Below are 25,680 nucleotides of genomic sequence, written 5' to 3' on the forward strand. Positions count from 1 at the left end.
ATCCCACTTCTTCAGAGGGACACTGGCATTTGAGTCTCATGGAGGTGGCAGTTTGGCCTCTGCTGCTTCGAGCCAGATCCCGGGCAGTCTCAGGCTGGCTCGGAGCCCACGTTCTTCTGTCAGGTCTGTTTATCCATTTTTATATCTCACCAGCTTCTACTGCTGACGGAGGAGAAAAAGTATTTTTCTTCCTACAGAAATTCTGTTCCTTAGAAAATTAAGGCGAGCACATCCAGCTTTGCCTGAAAGCAGCTTACAGGAACTGCAGGTTTATTACTGTAATTAGTTATTTTCTTATGTAAAAGACCTGTAAGATTTATTAAATTGGTGATCCTATTAATGTTGAAATTCACAATGAGACTCTCAAGTGTCCTATTACATACTAAAGCAATTGTGTGCTTAGTAACAGTCAGTCAGACAAGGATAGATGTATTTAAGAATAGAAATGTTGTCCTTGCCTTTCTTCAGTGAGTTGGGTGTGCATTTGAGTCTCCTGGAGGTGGCAGTTTGGCCTCTGCTGCTTTGAGCCAGATCCAGGGCAGTCTCAGGCCGGCTCGGAGCCCACGTTTTTCTGTCAGGTCTGTTAATCCATTTTTATGGGACACTGGAGTTAAAGTATCGCTTATGTTCAGGGCTGAGAAAGGTGCAACATGCAGCGTAGGGGAAAGGGACCTGGGGGTCCTGGGGACAGCAGGGTGACCATGAGCCACCACTGGGCCCTTGTGGCCAGGAAGCCAATGGTACCTGGGGTGGGTTAGAAGGGGGTGGTCAGTAGGTCAGAGAGGTTCTCCTGCCCCTCTGCTCTGCCCTGGGGAGACCACACCTGGAATCTTGTGTCCAGCTGTGGCCCCTCAGTTCCAGCAGGACAGGGAACTGCTGGAGAGAGTCCAGCGCAGCCACCAAGATGCTGAAGGGAGTGGAGCATCTCCCGTGTGAGGAAAGGCTGAGGAAGCTGGGGCTCTGGAGCTGGAGAACAGGAGACTGAGGGGGGACTCATTCATGGTTACAGATATCTAAAGGGTGAGTGTCAGGAGGATGGAGCCAGGCTCTTCTTGGTTACAACCAATGATAGGACAAGGGGTAATGGGTTCAAACTGGAACACAAAAGGTTCCACTTAAATTTGAGAAGAAACTTCTCAGTGAGGGTGGCAGAGCCTGGCCCAGGCTGCCCAGGGGGGTTGTGGAGTCTCCTTCTGTGCAGACATTCCAACCCGTCTGGACACCTTCCTGTGTAACCTCATCTGGGTGTTCCTGCTCCATGGGAGGATTGCACTGGATGAGCTTTCCGGGGCGCTTCCAACCCCTGACGTTGTGTGATTATGTGATTCAAAGTTATTCAATTATGTTGAAAGGAGGAGCATCCCTTTTCCCAGGGCAGTGCTGGAAATCACAGGAGTTTGTCTGCATGAGGAGAACTTGTGCTCTGCTCATGTTGGTTGGATGAATTCAGATGTCTGTGGTGCACGTCTCATCTGAGCCGGGCTCAGCCTGGCATCCAGGCAGACATAGATCCTCCTGCAGCAGGGTGGCTTTTCCCCCAGTCTGGTTTTCGGAAGCCGGTGAACCGGACCCAAGGTGCCTGTTTATCTCTGGTGACTCTGAGTCGCCTGCGGTAGACGACGGTGTTGAGCCGCGCACCTTGTGCACGTCTGAGCTGAACGAGGTGAATCGCTCCCTCCGGCTCTGCTGCTGTTGGGTGATGAATATGGGCATGGTGAATGGTTTTGCCTTATTTACTGCTGCTCTTTGTGATGTGGTGAAGCACATGTAAATTTGACCCGTGGCAAGATCGAATCAGAGCTTCAGGGAGGGGGATGAGAAAGATTCTCCTGTTGTTCATCTCATAGGTGGGCTGCTAGCTGGAATTGTGTAATTGTCCGACTCTAAAGTTCTGGAGGTGAAGACCTAGTGATTTCCATGTTTTACATTGCAGCCTACAGCTGTATTCTGTTATATGTGACTGATCATCTCTGTTCAGGCATCTTTTGGTGGAGCAGCTTAGGAACATTGGTGCTGATCTGGATCAGGGAACTCATCTGCTCGCTCCTGTCATTAGAAAATGGATTTGATGTAATACTTTTTTTATTCCATACCTGTAAGAGAGGCAACACAGAAGTGTCTCTTCCTCTTGCTTGAGCATTGTCTATTTTGGACATTAGTCATGTTTACAGTGCACTGTATAAAGCAGGAAAAAGCTCATTCAGCTGCTCATCACTAATGAGTTATCTCTGGCCAACAGCAGGGACCATGGTTTCCTCCTTCAGGAATTTTAACATTCACGCACTTATACCAATAGCTTTTTTAAAAGCTCACCTCCCACATTAATTGGATTTTCCACTGTATGAGCTATCCAGCTTCTTCCAATCCCTCCGCCTGAATCTCAGCGCACAGATGTTTGGAAAATCAGGTACTTAATGAGCAGTCCAAATATGGTGTGTAGGAGCGCATGTTAGCCTCCTACCTCTGGAAATCTCTTTAGAAGCCAAAAATAGTAATGAAGAAATACTGGATCTTGCAGTTATTACTAAGAATTAACATGCAGTCATTTTTTTCCCCTTCTTTTTCTTCCTGCAGGCAAGAGGCGCAGATATCCCCGACATAGCGGGGGAGCTGCCGCTGCGGACCTGCGGCAGCACCGCCAGCATGAAAGTGAAGAATGTGAAAAAGTAAGAGCGGTGTTCTTTGATTTTCCTGTCTGGGGGGCTTCCAGTGTTGATATCCTGGCTTCTAGCTGTTGTGCTCCCATTTTTGATAGTGTCTTCATCAGAGCGACCAAAATCTATGCGAAACAAAGTAAATTATAGCTAAAACTGGGGACATGAGAGATTTTGTTGGCTGTCTCAGCTGTTTCTGGCCATAGAAGCAAAGCTTGACACAGTTTCAAACCTCCCTGTTGCTGCGGTTTTAAAGTTTTGTGATTCCTTCCTGAAACTGATTCATTTAAAATGAATAAATAAGCAAAGCTGAAGAGAAGCCCAGGCGATGTATAAATGAGATCATTTTCCCTGCCTCCTTATGCTCTGGGAAGCTAAACCAGGACAAGTGGGTGGCCTAGATATATTTTATATTTGGCACTTTTTCCCTCTGAAGAGGTGCACCTACCTCTCCATTGGAATGGATTTGGCACAATTTTTCTTTTTTAGGGATTATTTTTTTCTTCTCTGACCTCCCAATCTCATTTTCTCCCAGCGAATGTAAACCAATTTACGCTTGCAGTGAAGGTTTCAAACCTCCACCCTGCAAAAGCAATCAAAACTAATCAGTGTTACCTGACTTCTCCTTGCTAAGGATGCGGAGTTGGGGACCAGAACTCCCCAATATTGCTCAATCTGTGCATCCTGATCGCCTCTCGTCGTGCTCTGATGCTGTAGGGGAAATGGCTCTTTGCTTGAGCGCTGAGCAGCCAGATGCTGCATCTCACTTCCCACTTATATTCCCGTGGGAAGAGAGAGTTAGATAATGACAATCTCATTGGCTCAGCACCAGAAATATCTATAGGAGTCTATAATAGCTTCAGCAGAAGCAAGAGCATGTTGCAGAGCCAGAGGATCTCCCCATCAGCCATCACTGTAGCTGGAGACACTTGGGAATAATGATGCCTCATTTTTGAATTTTAAAAAGGCAAAGGATAAATAGCGTTTGTTCTGCACCCTCAGATACATCAACCCGGGACTGATGGGCTGTGATGCCTTTCACAGGTAAAGTTCTCCTTTCCTATGTGTCTCGTGTAAGGCTGTTTATTTGCACTGCAAAAATGCATTTGTGAAGGTAGAGCCGCTTGTCCCTGCACCGTTTCCTAAAGATGTGGGCTTTGGTGTTGATGAAATGCCACACGGTTCTTTAAAGATGCGGTGATAAAAACCACTTTGCAATTTAGTTTTCCTTTCTCGCTCAGTTCCTTTCTCACTGTTCTGGTGCATCAATCAGCAAATCCCTCTGTTCCCTTGGCTTTAGGATGAGAAAGTCGTGATTATTTTGTATCAGTAACTGCATTTTATAACAGTACTTGATGCTGAGCATTGTTGCGGTGATTTGCATCCATCTCATGGTGTGCTTTTGATGTGCTCCAGGTTATCCTTTACAAAGGGTCATTTCCCGAAGATGGCTGAATGTGCACATTTCCATTATGAAAATGTGGATTTTGGCAACATACAGGTGAGTTTGAGATTTCTTTTAAATACAAAACAACATTGTGTTTGGTTACCAAGTAACCTGGTGGGGGAGGCAGCAGGGGGACCTCTGCTAAGGTTTGGTTAGTGTGTTGCAAAACGTTTAGTGATAAGAAGTTAAAGCAATCAAGTCTCTTTACTTCTGTGTTCTGAGCCAGAATGTGTCCTCAGCCATGTGGCCACCCCTTGGAGGCAGGAGCTGCTTTTATTTCCACTGGATTTGACTATGTCGCTATTTTAAGACCTCATCAAACACTCATTATTGAGGCATCTGTAATAACTGCATGCATATTTTTAGCTTGTGTGTGTATCTTCAAACAATTGTGTGAACGTATTTATGTAAACATAAATAATTCCAATTTATCCATTCTCTTCACGTTGTCTTGGCTCTGCAATGTGCATTGCAGCAGCTGTGTCATCAGAATACAAGAAATGGGTAGTCAGCCCGAGCTGCATTTCTAGAATCACGCAGGCTTTGCTCCTTTGTGATCCAGCCATCAGAAATACAGGCAGGAGCATTTTTCATTGAGCAGCACCGGGGAGGGCTGAGAACCCACAATCACTGCTGCTTTCTCATCAACGGGGCACATCTTGTTCTGAGCTTAGAGAAGCAGGAGCACCTCCAGCATCTTCCAGCCTTGTAGCCAAAAAGAGGTTACAACCTTTTCGTTTGTAAAACATTTCCTGTAATACAGAGTGAATTATTTACAGCCTTTCACGTTTCCGGACTTGACAGTTTTGCAAGCGGAATTATGCATCCGTTTTTTCTCTCTCTGTAAAAATTCCTGCTGAGAATGAGTTTGGGTTCTTCCCGAGGTCTCTGGACGTTGGGCTGCTGATGCAAACAGGAGCTTCTGAAGCAAAACTGTGTTTCTGTATTTTCAGTTTCTTTATGTAGGAACGGTGTGATTCATCTATGCCCCTGTTTGTTGTCTCCTGGTAATCTTCTGATTTAACACCACTGATTTTTCAGTCGTTTTGGAGAGAAGTTTTATGTTCGAGTAGGTGTTGAACAGGTTTCTATGACTTCGTAGAATGGCTAAAAATATCTTCAAAACAGAGCTTTTCTCCTGAAATACCAAAGGTTAGAGCACTGCAGTATTTCCTTAGTAGAAAGACCAGTATTAATGGTAAAATAAATGAAACCTATTAATACAACAGCAGTATTAGTTTACAGACTTAAAAATAGGTTCCCATGGGGCTCATACATTTTAATCAAGTGGCTTTTATTAGTGGCTCCTTTGTGATAGCAAGGTAGACCAGAGAACAGCAGTAGGCAGGAGTGACTTGTAAATGACAGCTTGGCACCTAATAGTGAATTACCCGGTTGCATCTGAGGGGTAGTGGGTGTAAAACTCCTTTCAAAATCTATTCACTGTTAAAAATTTGCATAGTAGAAATGCAGTATTATCTGGCGATGTCAGGAATTGTGTAATGCTGTCTATTAACAGCCTGGCCAAATTTCAGGTTGTTTTGTAACGTTTATGTCACTTATAATATGGTCTCATGGTGCAATCGGTATTAATATCTTGGCATTTTGCCTCATGAGATCGTTTTAAATTAACTTTCTGAGATTTATAAAAAAGGATTAGTTCTCTTCTTATCCTAGCACCCTGCTGACATAAGTAGGTGCGTTTTGGGATGCTTTTCTCTTTAGAAGCGTTCTGCTATGCTGCAATGTGTTTAACCTGGCCGGAAAGACACGTGTTGCATCAGCAGGAAATTGCTGGTTTACCAGGGAAAGGTAGTGATGTCAAAGCTCTAGTTACAGGACGAGCTTTACACATTGCATCACCGGCAGAAATTTGCTGGTATTTTGCCAAAACCCATACATTTATTACTGCATTTAGTTTTTAAGGCTACATAATTGATTTTTATTTTTATGATGAAAAGCCGGGTACTGCGTAGTAGATCTATTTTAGTTTCACATTGGATACGTGTTCAGGAGGCTTGTTAGCAGGGGCAGAGCTGTGGCTCAGCATCGTTGCGGTCTGTGGCTCCCAAAGGAGATGTCACCATGGCTGGGTGGTGCTTACATCGCTTTGGTCGGTTCTGCTGCCTTCCTTCTCTGTTCAGCTCCGCTGCCTTTCCACAGGCCCCGGCTAACGTCAAACCTCAGCTCATTAGGATACAAACCACACGTTGCTCGCACACGTATTGCTGCACAGGGCACCTTAGCGGTCAGCTCAGCACTGAAGTTTGAACTTTTGAAAGTCCTCAGCATCAATTCCAGGGCTGACATTAAGGCAGAAAGGCTGGACTAATGCGGAAAGAGTTGATGTGCACGCACCAAACAGTGCAGTATCTTCCAGACACCCATTGGAGTTGCAGGTCAGTGCACAAACACGGTGCTCGGCCCTGGCTGATTCCATTGCACGGTCCAGCTTTTCGTTTTTTAGCTGTGGAGCTGCTCAAGTTAACGCATTCACACATAATTGGAGTATCTCGGTCCAGCAGTTGTCGCAGGGCCTTTTAGTGAGCTCTCGGGCTTGTTAATACATAGGGTCTGAACTACTTCAACAAAACGCTGTGTCGCTAAGTTATACAGAGTAGAATCCCCCAACATGGTACAGATGTGATTTTACATAGTACTATGTGCCATTAATATAAACAGGAGAAATAGTGATGAGGCGTTCTGTATATCTTTACTTCCTGCCAGAAATACTTTGTTCTTCACTTGAAAGAATTATGAAATTATCTTTAGCTGAGTATGTTTTAGTAGTGGAATATGAAGAGCTGATCAGCTCGGTGCTTTCCAGATAATATTATTTGCTGTCTGAGAAACCCATTGCTAAGGGACAGCAAGTGCAGCGTTTCCCATTCCCATCACTTCAGCAATCTTGACGCAGATGAGCCCTTCGAGCAGCACGGCCGTGTCCCTCTGTGTTCACATTTATGTCGCTGCCTTCTAAAAATAAACCCTGTTAGAACAGGACAGGATTAGGGCGCGTGGAAGAGCCTCTCCTTATCTGCAGAGCCTTGGCATTGCGAGCAGCAGGAGCGTTATCAGCGGCCAAGGAAGTCTTTGGAGCAGAATCGCTTCCGAGGCATCGGCTGCCAGGAATTCCTTGGGTGTTTTGTATTGTTGGCTGTTTGAAGGCCTTTGGCACGCTGCAGCGTCCAGCCGAGCCGACGGGCTGCGTTTCAGTGGCCGCCGTGGTTTGCTCCCCGATTGTATTTTCCTGTTGTGTTTTAAGAGTTCGAAGCGTCACAAAGGGCGGTTCGCTTCTTCCTGTGCCTTTTGTCAGCAAAGCCTGTTGAGAAGGTATTTTTCGGGGTCATCATCCTCTGATTTGCCTTTTTTCTTTTATTTAATAGTAAGGGGTGCGGAGGAGAGAAATGTGCTTGTGAAGGTATCTCTGTTAATTATACAGTAATTGTTCTTCCTGAGATGGATTGCAAAGGAAACAAAAGTGGTAAAGCCCGACCAGATGCCTTAATCTGGACTTAACTGGGGTAGTTTAAGGGAGTTTCTGGCACAGGTAGAACCTTTCCATAGATGGGCTGGATCTGTGCAGTGCTCCCTGCTCTCTGTGTGCAGTTGGGCAGCTCAGCTCCAATCTCCTTCCATCAGTGATTTTTGATGGAGCCTTCTCAGTGCCTTTGATGTGGGAGGCGTGTTCTGCTGTGGGCAGGATTGTTCTCAGTATCTTGGCAGCGTGAGCCGTAACGTCTTCATTTATTCTGCTCATTTGCAAAGTGTTTAAAAAGGAAAAAAACAAGATTTCTTTTAAAAAGCGAAACATGAAACAGCGGTTAGGAAATACATCCTAAAAATCACAAAAACTGGCCTGAATTTTGCTCTGTATTGGTGCTGCGAAAGCAAATATTGCTGGGTTTGGCTTTGTCTTTCCGAATGTATGAAGTGGTTGTGACATGCGTACCTATATTGCTCACAAAGTAGTGCTTCTTCCTAGCCTTTCATCTCTGGATGCTTTTTATCTCCCCTCAAAATGACTTTGCCATATTCCAATATCTTATGTTCCCCTTCAATCAAGGGCTTCTTCTCTCACTCCCCATCTTTTCCATATGGTTTCTTTAATGTTGCCTTCTCAAGTGGTAGGGGAAGATGTCGCAAGGGCTGTTTTAAGGACGTGGGTATAGAAAAACAACTCTGCTCATAGTGTAGGTGGAAACCGCTTCTATTAACTTAATTCCAGCCACAGCTCCCTGCACATTGGCACAGTCTCCTGCCAAGGTCAACACATTTTAAACATTCGGAGTCTCTAGGCCAAGCTTCTTGATGCCAAAAAAGTTAGGAAAATATTCGAGTAAGTTCACCTCAGTTTTTGGATTCTTCTGTTTCCCGGTGTTGCGTCCAACTTGCCGCTAACTCCTCAGAAAAATTCCTCCTTGGAACAAGATCACACCTGCGAAATTCCAGCTTGCTTGATTTTCTGCCATTGGAACGGGGAGCAATCCAGGCTGGGTTTTATCGTAGGGCAACTCCAAGTATGACTTTACTATTCCTGCTCACACGTTTACTACTTGTTTTACAGTTGTTGCTTGCTGTGGATAAAGGGAACGGCCGTATTAGTGATCCAGCTTTATTGGGCAGGGTTGATGGAAATTGTCTACCAGTTATTAAAGCCCGCTCGACAAACTGGGAGGATATCTGGGACAAAAATGGCAAACCTGGGATAGCCTTTTTATGACAAAGCTTTCATGGCAATCTGTGCATAGCGGCCTCTTCTCTGCACTCCAATTTGGAAATGGCAACCTGCAGAAAACCAGCCTCTTTCTTTCTTCCCCGGCATTTTCACTGAAAATATAGCAAACTTGTTTGTGGATTTGTAGTTTTTATTGCTGCATAGTGGCTGTTTGATGGCACAAGTAAATCTTGGAAGTGAATGTGTAATAAGCCCAGCTGTTAATGTTGGCGTTGACCTCCCGCTGTTTGCCACCATCATAAATCATCTTTAGCAGCGTGTCACAGAAATGTATAAAAATTGTTTTAATTAGTAACTGGAACAGAGTTGTATTGGAAACTTTTTCTTCCCTGAGGTTTAACGACCTGAAAAAAACAGAAAGATGTATTATATGTATAATTAAAATATATTAAAAATGTGAAAAGAATCCTTGGGCTCCAGAAGAATAATCCCTTTTACACTAGTGTCTCATAGTTTGAAAGAGGATTAAACCCTTGTGTTTTTGTAGGTAGTAAGCCATACTGTTAACAGGAATGGTGTTGAAGTGCAGCGGAATGTTGTGCTCGTAGATCCGCGGGTGTGATTGAATCACTAGCGAACTCCCGTTGATACGATCCCCCGGATTCACAGCAGCAGGGCTGTGTTTGGGTTCTCCGCTGGCGGTTTGTCACACCACTGGATGGATTAGCTGTTAAACCAAACATTACGGGCAACATTTACATTTTGTGTTTACTGTACCTACCTGCAAAAAGGGCAGTTTGTTTAGATTGTGCTGATGTCCCTGAATTTTGAGGTTTGGTGACAGAGTTGGCAGCTCAGGGGTAGCAAGTTTGGCTCCGAGTTTTTCAGCTGTTCATTCATTAGCTTTGCTTTCCAATGGTGTGTGTGGCCCTTCATCCCCTAGTTATAAATATTTCCTTCATTTCCCGGTGAAGAAGCCCAGGTAGGATATAACCCAGTCTTGCAAAATTTGTATTCTTGGCTGTCTCTGGCTTTGTGATGTGTTGCTTTGAGCAGACCAGATATGGTCCGTGTGTGTTGCCAGGTAGGAACCCACTGGAGAAGGTTTATTTGTGCAGGTTGCATAACCTGCTGTCCAGGTAGTTTCCAGTCTTTGAAAACCAACACTTAGTATTTAGGTATTATACATGGAAACGTTTGCTGGGCTGTGACAGGATCCCTAATGCAATGTGTAAATCAGAGAGGATGATTCTAGATCTTCTAAGCTGAGGCCCAAGTTTTGTTGTTGGTTTTAAGTGCAACAGAGAGATTTGTGTAGATTCCTGAATTTCTTCCTTTCAATGTTTTGTTTCCCAGAAGGCAGAGGAGCCTGTTGGGGTCTGCACACACGAGTAAAACCCCATCCAGTGTTTTTCTGGGTGCTTGGGGACTGGTTTGGGGGTTGCAGTCTGAGGTGACACCTCTAAGTACAGAGGGAGCACTCAGAATTATGTCAGGAATAATTTAGAGGGAAGATTGTTGCTTGATAGATACCCGGAAATCCAGTATTACAACAAGTTGGAAATAAAAATATATAGTGCCGTATACTTCATGTTCAGGATCCGTGAACCTGCCTTAAAATTAATCATGTTCTGTTGGGATACTGCTGAAGCTTATAAATATGGCTATAAAACAAATTACCTTACTGGAAATCTTACTTCTTGGGTAGATGGTATTGTCTGCTCCTGACAATTTATGTTTGGATACTAACAAAAATTCTTATAAGTTACCTTGACATTCAGTCCAGCTGTATAATTGACCTTTATGGTGCTTGAGTGTTAACCTTATTTATGGCCGACATGACGTGTCAAAACATTCAGGCTTTAAATTAAATGATTTTGGGCCAAGTTCCCATTTAGCAGCTTGAAGTCGTTCAAAAAGCCAAAACATATTCTGTTGTTTTTCCAGCATGAGTCCAGGAATTTACTTTGAAATGCTGGTAAATTATTTACTATTTCTTTATCTGCAATAATTATAGGTGTAGCAACTCTGGAATGGGCAGGGAACCCAGTGGGAGCTGGAGCCTTGGGGTACAAAGGATTTGCATGAAGGAAAGGGTCATATCAGGACAAGGGTGCTGCCTTGCTAAGGTGGGGAAATTCAGGATTATTTAGGTGTAGGGAAGGTGTGAGGCTTGAGAAGCACCGGCGTCCCCTTCCACGCACCTTCTCCTGTGGCTCAATGTTTCAGTGTCATGATTTGCCGTTTGTTTTAAAACTAACGACAAGCTAGATGGAGTTTGGCAACTCTTTTTGGAGAAGTGAGCTCTTAGGCTAGCGCGTGCATTTTGAATTATTAATGCATTTTAGCAGTAACACTAGACCTGCGATGTGCACTTTGAATACACCCCAGATGAGCTGTGTTGGGTTTTATTTCCCCTGGTACAGGGTCCCTTCATTCCTTTGAACTCTTTTAAGCCTCCCTGTATCCCTCGGTTTCTAGCTACTTGAAACTAAGTGGAGTTCAAAGTAAGCAGAAGATCTGTTTAGGGCTGGTTGGCGCTGATGCTGAATCAGAGGGCACAGTGAAGCTTTAGTCCCCAAGTGCTGCTTTCCTCTCAACTGCCTTCAATTTTTCATGCCTATCTAATATCATCAATATTAACAACATGGGCCATTCATCAGCTCTCTTAGAGGCGGTCCAGAAAGTAATGTTCCCATTTTCTATTATGACTTTAAGATAAACAAGGAGAGATTTCTAACAACAAAATACCCATGTATTCTTAGAAATCTTTGTTGTGTATCATAAAGATGCGTGCACTGAAAAAACAAGATGTGGATGATGTGTTAAATTACCTGCCAGGATGATGCGTGTGTGTGTCTTGCAACTTGCTAATATCAGATTATGATAAAACAGCCACTGTAAAATAAACTGTATCTGCAACAGTAGCAGTAAGACTAGATCTCGCTGTTTTTATTGGGAAACTAGTGAGTTACTGGTACCAAACTTAGTTGAAATACCAGTGTAAGAAAGCAAAACAGGCATTTGAATTTTGCATTTGTCCACAAAGCTGCTCGGGGGCTTCTTCTGGAGCGGTTCTGCTCTTTGCTCCCTGGTATGAAGTAGTGCTTTCCTGGGTGACGGCCCCAATTTGTCATTAGTAACCACTAATTGCTTCCCTAGTGACTTCAGCACTTGGCCGTTTACCTTGAGTTACTGAGCGTCGTGTCACGTGCCCAGAGAGGAACCGAGTCACGCTGGGTGCTGTGACAGTGCCGTCCAGGGGACCTCAGCGTGCTGCGTCAGGTTTACACCATTACCCGTGGTTCTGTTCAGATATTGGTAACGGTTCAATCATCAACACTCGTTTCCCTTGAAGTCTGCAGAAATTCAGGTCGAGTGAGGGCTGCCTATTTGTGCTTCTTCATGGAGAACAAGTGTCAGTTTCTTAGGAGCTTCCAAAGAATATATCACCCCGTGGCAGGATTATACCAAAACCATTTATCTCGGGAGAGTGCAATTAAAAGCTTCAACGCAAAACCAAACATCCAACCCTGCAGTTCCAATGGGAAGTTCTCAGGTCGAGTCTTCGGGGCATAGTCCTGTTTCCAGTGTGACCCGAGTGGTTCACAACTCACCTTCCCTGAACTGTCATCTGGGAATTTCAAAGGTTAGAATATTATTTTGCAGGAATCCATCTTTAGCATCTTGTGACCGACAAAGTCCATAAAAACTCAGTTAAAAAAATCCACTTCCCTTTGTTTTTTATTAGTCATAATGCTGCAGTTAATATGTAGGAGCATGGGATGCAAAGAGTTTGGTGTCCCTGGACTGACAGCTCCAGTGTTTCTACAATAGTGTCTTTAAGAAATAATATAACTGAATTATATTAGAATGTATTCAGCGGTCAGTTGAGTTACAGACTAACCTTTCTGGAAACTGGGGGCTGTGTAGCTAAATACTGAAAGCACCAGGTTTCGCCCAGCCCCATGTGTGAAGATGAGTGGTTGTTGATCTTTCCCACTCTGTGGGGTCATGGAGGAAACAGGGTGAGCTTCCCTCAGCTTCTATCGCTTCCTCCTGCCAGCTAAGGGAGATTATTGCCCTTCATTTGCTGCTCCTCTTGTCAGCAAGAGAAGTTGGTATTTAGCCAGATAATAAATAACGTTCTTCCTGGGGAAGGAGTTCTCGGCTGTGGCTGCAGTGACACTGGTTTCCCCCTCCCTGCCTTCTGTCTTGAGCTTGGTCCTGCAAATTCTTCATTGCTTATATGTGATGTGCAGAGCTTGTTTGCTTTTGCTTACAGTCTGTTTCTTTTTGAAACGTTTTATTGGTTATTGGCTTATCTACTTAATGTGGACAGCTTCATTCATCATGGGTGAAGACCCTGCAGACCAGACCTGCAGTGGAATTTACTTGTGCAAATTGGGTCAGCGTTATTTATTCTCATAGAATCTACTTTATCATTTACAAAGGTAGACGCTGTCATCTTGTTCAGTTAATTCTCTTCATCCGAGTCTAGAGGGGGCCATATACCTGCAGTCAGTACATTGAAGAATATGGATCCCTCTATAGACATAAAAATGGGAAATGTGGAGTAAAGGCCACGTTTTCCAGTGCTCCTGGAAGGCAGCAATGACTGATTAGAAACCACACTTCAGGAACACATCAGGATAAGCTGCAATACTCTGGAATGACCGGACAGACAGGTCTGTGGTATGAAAGGTGTTAGGAGGAGATTGCGCAGCACCTATGGATAGCTTTTTGCAATCTCATGAACGCTGGTTTTGCTTCCTCCAGCCTCCTTTCCCTGCTGAGCGATGGGTCCCGCTTGTTAAAAATGGTAAAGGGGGGCAGCACGCCAATGGAGCTGCAGCTACAAAACCCAGGAGGGTACAATTCCTGATGAGACTGCAGATTTATTCATATTCTGCACCTCCGAATATGGTACAACTGGGCTTCTGCCTTCCAGGCTCTTCAGGGTATGTTTGTTTTTCCCTTGTGTGCATTATTAAGTGTTATTTACTGCCTTTGCTCCTAAGAGCTTGATTCCTCGTTACTGGCGCTCTATAAATGCATAATAAGAAATGTTACTCAGCATAGCACAGTTCTTGATTTGGCCTGTGCATTAAAAACAATATGAATACCTTCCATTTGCACAGCATGAAGGTGAGAAATCATAGCACATACTTTTCTGCACTGGAAAATGTGACAGAGACAGGATCAATGACTACCTTGAACTAATTAAGCTTCTCATTGCTGCAGTACTCTTTCTCCCATCAAAATTATTGTTCCTGGGGCTTTTTTGTTGTTCTTTCTCCTCTCCTGGAGCTGCTGCTGATATTTCAGGTACAGAAGGCATTTTTTCCAGTGTCTTTGATTCTTATCAGTGTGGGAAAAGAAGTTAATATTGATTTAGTGGGGGAGAAAACAGAAAAAGTGAGTAAGAGACTAATAGCCTGGCACGACAGGACTGTATCAATTTTCAGTTCTCTCAGAGGAATAATATGCTTGTTTCCAGCAAATGGAAAAGTAGAGCCTGACTAAAACTGTCACTGACCTCCCCCAGGATTTGATGGATTTTGGAGCCCAGAGAAGCAAAGGCACTCATAAGTAACGCGCTGATTTTAATGCACTTTCCTTGAAAGTCAGCAGTTTTATGAAATGCCGTATGCGGCAAGATGAAAAGTATCTATATCTTATAGAGCCATTTAAAAATTTATATTCACTTGGCTTCATCTTTTTTTGACTATGGATGAATGCATTTCTCAATACACTTTAACATATTATAGGTTCTAGATGGTTTATATCCTTAACATATGTTGCCAGCGTATAAAATGAGCCTGTTTTAAAATGATGGACGAAAACTGTAAAGCAATCTCATTCTTGGCCCATTCAAGTGGCTTTTCTGTGTAAGTAGTTGCTGAATGGGCTGACTATAAAAACGGGGCCTTTGGTACGATGGAGGGAACGTTGCATTTGTGCACGTTGATTTGCAACAGCCAAAGCAAGGATCCTCTTTTATCCAGTGGCGGACGGTGAAAGAAAGGACGCTTTGTTTGGTGGCAAAGCCACTTTTCTTTTAAAGAAATAAATAAATAAGCCAGCTCCTTTAATTTAACTGCCTCTTTGTTTTTGCATGAAGCCACCAAGTAGCTGGTTCCTCTTCCAGAGCCGTCTCCATTGTTTCGGTGCTGTAAATATTCACACAGTTGTGCTGAGCTTTACTTTAGTGAAGGAGCGGGACAACATGAGCCGGAAAATTCCCGCGGAACCGGGATCATTGCCGAATCCCTGCGATCGTTTGGAGTGCGGTGCCATCTAGTGCGCAAAGGGCCGTCGGGCTTCTCAAACGCTGGAATTGTATGTTTAAATCCAGTTTGTTGTTACCGTTGTGCTTTCATTACTTAGGAAACAGAGTTTTGAATCCATGCTGAGTTCAAATCCCAACCGTACCAAACTGGAGGCCGTTTGAACGTGACTTTGCTGTTATTTTGTGTGTAACGTAAGGGGTTTGCTTGCAGACTCGCTTCCTTTTCCAGCACTGTTTTTGGTATCATTGTGTGATATCTAAAATGTTTAGTTCTAAACCGTGCCAAGAGGGGGGCTGTGTCTCCCCGGGTATGGCCCGACCTCAGCGCCAGAGAGAACTCATCTCTGAATAACCTTGGTTTGCTTTCAGTTAATTGTGAAATCAGACTTCAATAGGGTGTTAAACGGAAATACAGAGGGGTAACACCACATGCCTTTATTTACATGCGTTAATCAACACAGACCCAAACAGCAACAAATTAAACCGGAGCCATTCATAGAGCCTGAAATGCTCGACGTTTGGCTGGGAACTCGGAGGAATGTTTGGCTTTGCAGGTAGGTGGAAGGTCAGTGGCTTTTATTTTAAAAAGAAGTACCAAACATGCCAGAATACTATCAGAACCCTGAAATTACTGTAGTTCAGAAATGCCAAATGTAGCTATGGAAACCCATCATTACATCGAATTAGCTTTGCTTTGAACAGTAACGTGGAAGATATTTACTTTTCCCTTTTTGAACATAGCCTGTGGTGTAACGAATAACACACAAGAGCGGGCATGCGGACCTTGTATATCAAAGTGCCTATTTCCAAATGTCTGGTATTATATTCACCAGGGTCAATTAACTAGTGACTAAAGGTGGTTTCCTTTGGAGACAGGCGGGTTTTGCATTTTGGCTGCTCGCTCTGAAATGGTAGGCATCGCAATGTGATGGGAATTCGTGTCGGAAGCAAAGTTTGGTTTGCAGCCAGGAATATTTTCTTACTTAAGTGTTTAATTCGGCTCAGGGAGGGGGAGAAGAAATGTTAATATGATGTTGATCACGCTAGAGATAGTGTTTAAGAGTTTTGTCTCTGGCAAAACACATTATGTCACTTCTGGCTAATTCCCTCAGTTGTTCAACAGAGTTCCTGGGAAACTCGTGGATTTTGATGGTGTTCCTTGTTTTGTTGGAATGAGGAAGCTGATTTCCCTAGGAGAGCTGAGGCAGGTTCACGGAAACTTTTGCAGTATTCCTCTGGAGAACCTCACAACATGGGGTGAACGTGGTGGGTTGTGAGGCACGTTGGCTGCTGTGCTCACCAGAAAGTACATTTACACCTACATGGTGCCAGGGCTAAGATTTAGCATAACACCCGTTAAAAGGAGCGGTCGATGGGTACAAGGAGTCGTGGCTACATGGTGTGGGACCCTCTGCATACTCTTGGGTGCACATCCCTCAATGTACCAACATGGAGAGCTCTTCTGCAGAATTCCTCTAGAGTTCCGCAGGTGTAAACCTGAGATGCAGCCGAGTTTGTTCCCCCATCAGTACTCTCCATTGGAAACACAGATTTACTGTGCTACAGTATGTCTAAAATGCAATCGGGCTTCTTAGCTACATCCTTGGCTTGTGCAGATGTTTGTAAGGATGCAAGCAATAATTTCATTTCATAAAGTCAATTCAGAGAACAGTCAAAATTTTGACTGGTTCAAATGTGATTTGTCAGCTGAGGGAATAAGAACATTTTTGGTTATTTGTTGGTGTTTGTTTTTCCCAGGTAGAAGGAGATTAGCTATCTGGTAGGAATGATGTGAGCAAGCAGCATAGGTGGTTTAAAAGGAGAGCGAAATGTTTAATCAGGCTTGTTTTACACTGGTAAGATCCTCCACATACATGAATAATACATGCTACTAGTTAGCAAAATACACACAAAATAAGGCTGCTCCTGAGGTGGCTTAGGCCATGTAATTTAAACGCACTGACCTCTTTCATTCCCTGATGTTTGTTTTCTTTGTGCCATCACAGCACCCCATAGTCTCATTTATTTAGATGTAGGAGAAGCAAGTTTTTTCAGCTTGTCATACCTGCGAATACACCAGCCAGCGGTGCAAATACACCAGCCAGCGGTGCAAATACACCAGCCAGTGGTGCCTTCAGATAGTTTTCCATTGTAGAAGTTAAGACGACACTTTGATGGAAAGGGAATTTCCCGAGGTTTGGGAGAGGCAGAGTTTTGGGGTGTGGGTGGGGAGAAGAAACTGAGTTTCTTTTTAACAGTGTTAATTCTCTATTTCTTTAAAGAGCTTGCATTGAGCAATACCAGTTCTCTAGGGTATTTTCACATTGGGCTGCAAAGTTTAACTAGAATTTGGCCGGGGAGCTCTCTGGCCAACCGCTGTAATAAAGGCATGAGGTTGTGCTAAGAAACCATCACATAATCTGCAAAATGCCCCTTTCTGGGTAGAAATGACTGGACTTTGATATTTTGGAGCAGCAGAAGTGCTGTGAAGCTGCAGCAGCACTATTACATGGTGTGGTGTTTGTTAGAACCAGTAGTTCTTTGGATGGTTAAATTACCATGTGCGCTTTCAAACTGAACCCCAAATGTGGGGCTGAAGGGAAGGGGGGATCCCCTTGTTCGTGGTTATCGGAGCTCGGGCGCTGAGTGATAAGATCCTGCCAGCGAATAATGATCTGCAAAATTTGACTCATTCTGTGGTCACAGTACGGACCCCTTGGACAAGCAAACATATTTAGGCTGTTAACTGAACAGGGAAGATTTTGACAGCAAACTTTTCATCATTTAAATACTTGTTTACTTTAGGGAATACGTACAGCGAACAGAGAACCGTTGTGCCTCGGCATTGGGGCACACATCCTGCATCCATTTGCAGTTCGCACAGCGCCGAGGACTGGAGAGGAATTTCACGGAGCTTTAGTTGGAGCAGTTTGGTGCAAGTGGCACAGACAGAGCGATGAGGAATCAGCTCGTGTTGAACTGCGCTGGCTTCAGGCATATGATGGCAGTTTGCTGTCAGGCTTTTGTGCCGTTTGAGCTGTAGCAGCAGACCCGTGCGCCGCGTCCGAGCACAATCCCTGCATGCATTCCCTCCCTCTCTGTTTCTCTTGGCTCTCGTTAAACTCCCCAGCTCGTCTTGTGGGACCTTTCCAATGAGCGAGCGAGCGAGGGAGAAAGGAACACCACTGATTTCTCTGCAGCGCAAATTGAGCATGAAATGGGCAGTGTGGAAATGGCTAACGGGGCTATGGAGGGGGATCTTAAACGCTATTCATAGACACGTTCATCCGAAGCAGCAGCACCGGGAGGAGACGAGAGCGAGTGAACCGAACGTGGGGAGTTTAATTTGATTTTGCTGGCCTGGAGTTGTTGCATTTCGGAGCTGATGCCTGGAAGGTTTTTGCAGTTACCTGCTGGGAAGCTACGGAGAGACCTGGAGCTGTTAGGCCTTGGCTAGGGATCCCATCCATGGAGAGAACAGATCATTGTAGGCAGGGGTAAGTCATACTCAGCCTTTCAGAGATCCTCTGTGCTTGCTGTAAGATCCTTTCTCTTTACTGGCACAATATAATAATGCTAAAATAAAAACAGCTGGATGAATGCCGTAAGGATGGCACCAAACGCTAATGTGATGGTAAAGAATGAATCAGATTACAGTTTCACAGGCAGTGTTTTCCTTGCAGAATGATCAGATGCAGTTTAAAGGGCGAGTTTATTGCATTTTTGTGTAGGCTGCCTTGCATTACCCGTTTTAAAGCTCAGGATAATGCAAACTGCGGCTTTCCGTCCAGAGATTAACCTGTGGCCTTTTGAAACATTTTGGCACTGAGGAAGTTGGTCGGAAAGCCGTATTAATGAGAAATATGGAATGAACTGGGGGTGGAGCTGGGGACCATCCCAATAGTGGTTTCCTCCCTCTGCTGACATGGATGGCTCTTCACATACATGTTTTTAAACTTCTACTGCATCTCCCAGTAATTAAAGAAATGGCAAAACAGAAGCGTGTTGCATTTCAAGGTGCCAGATCCATTCTAGTGTTGCTAATAGTGCCCAAACCACTTTTCTTTGCGATGAGAAAGGTTTCTTTTTGAAATGAGGTTTTACATTTTATTTCCTTTTCTTTGATCTTCCATTCATCTTTCTTTAAAAAATAATCCTTGGAATATAAAATGATACCTACTGATAAAGAGAATGCATATTAACTCTGAGCTTTTATCTGGATAATTTTAGAAACCTTTATTACGTGTTTCTTTTTGATGCAGATACGTATGTATGTGAAACATAGATTTGGATAAATCTTTAATCAGGTGCAGGGACATAAAATACTCAGTTGCCGTGCTGAAAATACGCAGTAGACAGATAAGTTTTACAAGATTACATGTGGTTTTTTCATTCATAGCCGGTAAATTATTAACTGGACAATATCAGCATCTGGGCTTTCCAGGAATGACTTTGCCCACATGTCCACCTCTGAAATTCCTGCACAGGCAGCTCAGTCCTGGTCCAGCCTCTCAGTAAGTGGTGCAAATTGGTGCAAAGCAGCTACGAGACGCTTGCAAGATAATTATGGGATGGCCATTGCTCCTCGATTTGGAAATGCTCCCTGTGAGCTTGTAGGATGTGTTGTAACTTCACCCCTTGTGCTGGCTCAGCTCTCCTTGGCTTTTGTGTAGGAGAGTTGGACTTAAACCACTTCCTATTTCCTGCCTTTGCTCATTGCTTTTCATATGCCCCCAAAAGCCTTTTATCCCTCACACCCCGATTTGCATATGTGAATAGCGGGAATCTCTTTGCATCCTTTTTATTTGCTCCTCTGTTAGTTGCGTCGGGCGAGCGACACCTTTCATTGGAGTGTTTGGTTGGTGTGACAGGACCTGGTGATACTTGTGCTGCTCAAAAATCTGAGCTTAATGTTTGCCAGAAGTCAAAGAAACCGAGAGCTTTTTGTGGTTCCTTTCTGTGTTGATGTTTGAGCAGTAAGGAGGACTCGCTGCTTTCAAAACACGGCGCGGTTTGCAAGGCAGTGCTGGTCGCGCACCAAATTCAGCAGCTGTGAGATTTACATTAATTACTGTGAATCTATTTGACTTGTGCCTTTTTTCTTGGGCTGATCCCTCACAAGGCACTTCTGTGAGTAGCTGCGTTTTCTGTTTCTTTCTTTCTCCTTCTATCTTTCACGTTTTAAAAGCTAGTCATTCATAAGGAGCAACTCGATACCCACTGGAGTTCTAGGGGACAGACTCCAAACGGCTTAATCAGAGTCCAATCTGAGAAGTTTGAGACAGAGCGAGAAGTTCAGCATCCTCAGCCTGGTCCAGAAATGCTGTTTGCATCGTGCCCTCTAAATGGAACTTTCTGTAAAGATGCTCAAATACGTGTTCAAACATCAAAACCAAATCAAACCCCTCTTCTTGGAGCCTGGATTATTGCACCTGGAGGTATCTCTGCCTGCAATCACTGCAATGTTTGTAATTCTATTTTGTCAGCAGTGTAATATGAACAGGGACCTACATACTTAGTCGTTTAACACGTCCTCGCAATTGAAATTATTAAGGAAATGTTTCATTTATGCAACATTGTTTTACAGAGCATGAATTTGAAAGAGATAAATTGCATAAAAGAAACATTTCCATCATAGGTGTGCTGGCAAATCTGCCTTTTACATGTGTATTTTTTGCCACGGTACGTCTCTTGGTGGTCAGAAGTAATAGATGGAGTCAGTGATTCTCCAGCTGTGGTCACAGTTACTGAGCGCAGGGACTTTCCCCGTTGGCACCATGTGTAACGTATTACCCAGTTGTATGTCTGGCAGAGATACAGCCACCCATGTCCACCGTGTTCACGGTGTCATGTTTCATCGCCGCCTTCTGAAACCCCAGAGACTGGAAATCGTTTCCCCCATGAGAAAAGGAGAAGAAAACCAGGTCATCATGGAAGCAAAAAACCACGCAGGCAAGAAATCTGTGAAGCAAATCTGGTGGTAGTTCTGTGTTTCTCCCACGTCACCCGTATTTCATGACAAGTGAGTTGAATTCTGCTTCACACAAAGGAGCCAGAAAATCCAGGTTTCATCCAGCTAAGGTGAAAAGCAGTTTTCAGCCTAGCAGCTTAAGCTAAAAAGTTCTCTCATTAACAATGTTTTGAGTCTCATTTATGTCCATTATTTCTGTAGCCTGGAATGCATGGAAGTTTCTCAACATCCAGTTCATATAGAGCTTTAAAGACAACACACAAACCCACGAAACTCCAAGCAGAAAACCCACAGGTGGTAAATTCAGCTGGTGGAGTTCCAGGATGTTCATTAGTTCGTTTTTAATAACATCAGATATTTTAACTTTGTGAAAACATTCTGTTTCCAGACCCTACAAAGTTGTTTTTGCCTAATGGAGTCCCTAATGGCCGCATCTGTGGAGTTTTTATGAATATTTCATTGCTTATGAAGATTGACCTTCTTACACATTTAGAGGAAATAAAAGCGTGAGACCACATGAGAATATGCACATATATATATATATATATAAGGCACACATGGGACTGTTATTGCATCCAGTATGATTAAAGCACCTCAAGGATCCTGCTGTGGAGTTAGAATCTGCCCTTTTCTATAGCTGTGCATATTTATAAACGACGGTAGGATTTATTAGTCTTGAAGGTGCAGCTCAGTTGGAGGGATGCTGACTGCTCAACAATCATCCTTCCACAGAAATAAATGGTCTCATGTGATTCGCAAGCTTAAAATAGTTTTGAAAGTAACTACAGGCAAAATAAACATCCCATAACCTTTTAAATTTACTTAGTGCTTGTACTTGCATATCATTCAACCTTCTGAATACACCTGTGGTTTGATGTGAGCTTCTGTCTACTAAGAGAATTGAATCCAGAGTTTAATTCCACCTATATCACTAGTACATGTTCCCATGGTGTTTTCTACTTCTGCTCAATCCGTGGCAGGAAACCAGGATACCTTCATGAGATCGTTTTGCCTTTTTACCGCAGAGGTGCGTTTGAGTTTAATTTCCACCTCTAGATACAAAATTGGACTATGCAGTGAACCTCAGTGCCAATATCGGGAAACTCGGGTGGCCGAAATTACTCGACATGATGCTTCTGCCCAACCGTATCGTACGCGCTTTACAGAATCGCCATGAAAACCCAGCCGCCCTGGGAGAGCTTCACTTACATTTCTTTCACACCGGCGCTGATTGCAGCTCAGTGTGGCAGACCCGCCGTGTTTCATTGATTGTCTGGAGATAATGTATAATATATAATATATAATACCATGTGCCGTGCCCTTGAGACATACGGCGAGTGATTCTGTCACTCTACAGTTGGCTTGGAGTAGTGATCTCTGTGGCGTTACAGGAGATGGGTTTTCTTTTTTGTCTTGTTGAGCTCCGTTTGAGTTTTTCTTTGAGATTTCAAGAAGAAATGGAGTTTTTGGATGTAAAAATATTCTTTACACGTCTTCCTTGTCTTTACTTTCATCATCACTTCAGGATATTTGCGCTTGGGTAATGAAGCCGCTGTGTTTGAAATGTGCTTTTCCTGCTCCCAAGCCACAGTTCAGTAGGAAAGGAGAAAGCAGAAGATGGGGAACTGTGTGGGAGTATAATTAGTACATTTAGCAAGATAAATCTGGAGAGAGGGGGGAAAAAGGCCAGATAAATACATTTATGCTGTCAGAATAATTAGTTAGAAAATGTTGCCCTGTGTATAAAGATTCGCCAACCTAAAATTTCAAATATAATAAAATAATAGCTTCAAATACATCAAAAGACGGGTCTTGAAGGTGCCCATTACAAGCCAAACTGATGTAAGTAATGTTTTCAGCTAAGTGAGGATGAAGTGGTGTTTGAATCACCAGGGTAATCTGGGAGATAGAGGCAATATTGTCTGGTAGGAGGCTGGAGCTCCGAGAGGTAATAAAAGCTTTTTCTTTAATGAGTCTGCATCGCGGAGTTTGATCAGTGTTCAGCCTTTTAATTTCTTCAGGATTTGTCCCAAGGATATTTGGGCGCTAGAAATTTTTAAAGAAAACATAGCGATATTTCACAGGAAAATTAGCCTCATGTTTCTTGCTCGGGGCCATCAGACATACTTTTCACCCAATCCATACATTCCAAAGTGATGCATAAAGGTGGCATTTTGTCCTGTGGTTTTTCCCTCGTCTGATTTGCTAAATTGCACAAACATCGTGAATTAACGAGTGGACAGACATCAAGGAGACGTTAGAAGTGTGGTGGTTAGAAAGAAGAAATAAAATAAGTCAGTTCCTAATGCTGTCAGAAAAAATTATCAGATATATAATAGTGGTTTGGAACCTTAATGAGCTTTTGCTGCGGCTGAGTTTGAGTGGCAGAAATTGCAGCTGCATGTGTCCGGCTGCTTTTGCCAGGGGGTTAACCTTAAATCCCACTTTGGAAAAAACATAGAAAGATTACCAGGTTTCCTTGGAACAATGACACATCGTCTGCCAGGAAAAGCATCAGCCTTTCCACTGCTCGGAAACTGTTCTCGCCATCTCTTGTTGTCCTTAACCCCCGTTCTGGAAGATCAGTGCACACACAGAGAACTTTACTCTGTAGAACTACTGAGGTTTTGAATAAGACTCTGAATATCATAACTTACCCCCCTGTTTGTCTCTACAAGAGGAATAACCAATAACTTACCCACTGCAGGAGACTCCTGTAATCACTGTTGTTATCTGCCAGCTTGCTAGGGACGAGCTGCTGCTTCTGAGACAGCGGAGACAGTCACAGAACCCCAGAGTGTCAGGGGTTGGAAGGGCCCTGGAAAGCTCATCCAGTGCAATCCCCCCATGGAGCAGGAACACCCAGATGAGGTTACACAGGAAGGTGTCCAGGCGGGTTGGAATGGCTGCAGAGAAGGAGACTCCACAACCCCCCTGGGCAGCCTGGGCCAGGCTCTGCCACCCTCACCAGGAAGAAGTTTCTTCTCATCTTTCAGTGGAACCTCCTGTGTTCCAGTTCGAACCCATTACCCCTTGTCCTGTCACTGATTGTCACCGAGAAGAGCCTGGCTCCATCCTCCTGACACTCACTCTTTAGATATCTGTAAACATTAATGAGGTCACCCCTCAGTGTCCTCTTGTCCAGCTCCAGAGCCCCAGCTCCCTCAGCCTTTCCTCACACGGGAGATGCTCCACTCCCTGCAGCATCTTGGTGGCTGCGCTGGACTCTCTGCAGCAGTTCCCTGTCCTGCTGGAACTGAGGGGCCACAGCTGGACACAAGATTCCAGGTGTGGTCTCCCCAGGGCAGAGCAGAGGGGCAGGAGAACCCCTCTGACCTACTGACCACCCCCTTCTAACCCACCCCAGGTTCCATTGGCTTCCTGGCCACAAGGGCCCAGTGCTGGCTCATGGTCACCCTGCTGTCCCCAGGACCCCCAGGTCCCTTTCCCCTACGCTGCTCTCTAATAGGTCATTCCCCAACTTACACTGGAACCTGGGGTTGTTCTTACCCAGATTCAAGACTCTACTCTTGCCCTTGTTCTATTTCATTAAATTTGTCCCTGCTGGCTCTCCAGCCTGTTCAGATCTCTGATGGCAGCACAGCTTCCAGTGTCACCACTCCTCCCAGCTTGGTGTCATCAGCAACCACTGTTGAACGCTTTGATCAGTTACCATAAATACTATATACAGATTATTTCAGATGATATACATTAAAACTCTTACAGGGGTATCACCCAGCCCCTGCTGTCTTTGGTCTGTCCTTTGAGATGATGAAAAGCAGTTTCCCACTTGGGAGTGAACCAGGTTCTGCCTGTAGGTCGTGTTCAGTGTCCACTAAGGTGAAGAGGGACCTTCGTTTGTGCTCCCTGGATTTCCCGTCAGAGCCAGGAGCTTTCTCGAGTGTTGTATTTGTAAGGGATGCTGCGGGGGGAAAGGCTTTTAAACATTGCGATACCAACGTCTTTTCGAAGACCCTCTTTCTCTGATCAGCTGCTTCTGATTTTCTCCTGCTTACATAAATGAAAATACAGAAAGTTTTGATTTTTCTCCTCTGAAGTGTTTCTGCTTTCACTTGTTGGTTTTGTTTCAGTTTATTTTGTTTTGGTCTTATGATCCATTTGTAATTCTGGTTTTGGGGAAGAAAATGAAATGTAAGCCATTTTAAGTATAGGGTAGCAAGACTAGTGGGAGTAGCAGGATTAGTATTAATAACAGTAGAATTCATCATGGCACTCAGCACAGGTACAGGAATGACATGGTTAAGTTTCTCCTTACTGCTCTGAAAAAAAGCACATCCTGATATATTTAATGACTCCATATGTGATCAATGATGCCATAAAACTCTCTGTTGTGGCCAATTGCTTGACCCCACAGAAATTAGGAGATATGTTTTATTCTCTAATGTCTGCTTGAACATATCAAATTAAAAAATGAATAAAACTGGGGGTGGGGGGAATCACTGTTATCTGATATATGAATATTTATAGAGATATTTTCAGTGAACAATCCATTTTGCAGACTTCTAAGCGAGAGGCTGGAACAGTTTGCCTTCCTATGGTGGTTTTATTTTGGAACCCTATTTTTATTTTTAAACTGTCAGGTGAGAAGCCACAGCCCAATGGCATCCGAGGGTCTGC

At 43.9% G+C, this 25,680-nt stretch overlaps 1 protein-coding gene across 1 annotated transcript in view; it reads left to right on the forward strand.

Moving 5' to 3' along the window:
- Positions 1 to 25,680, forward strand: part of ARHGAP32 (Rho GTPase activating protein 32) — a gene marked incomplete at both ends in the record, with an annotated part of 114,117 nt that overhangs the window by 25,886 nt on the left and 62,551 nt on the right. The window contains 3 exons of the mRNA XM_080357853.1: positions 2,575 to 2,666; positions 3,657 to 3,698; positions 4,071 to 4,155. Coding sequence (XP_080213979.1) covers positions 2,575 to 2,666; positions 3,657 to 3,698; positions 4,071 to 4,155 — 219 coding nt within the window. The remainder of the gene's footprint in view (positions 1 to 2,574; positions 2,667 to 3,656; positions 3,699 to 4,070; positions 4,156 to 25,680) is intronic.

This window comes from Nesoenas mayeri (assembly GCF_963082525.1).
Source record: "Nesoenas mayeri genome assembly, chromosome: 22".
Taxonomy (NCBI): Eukaryota; Metazoa; Chordata; class Aves; order Columbiformes; family Columbidae; genus Nesoenas; species Nesoenas mayeri.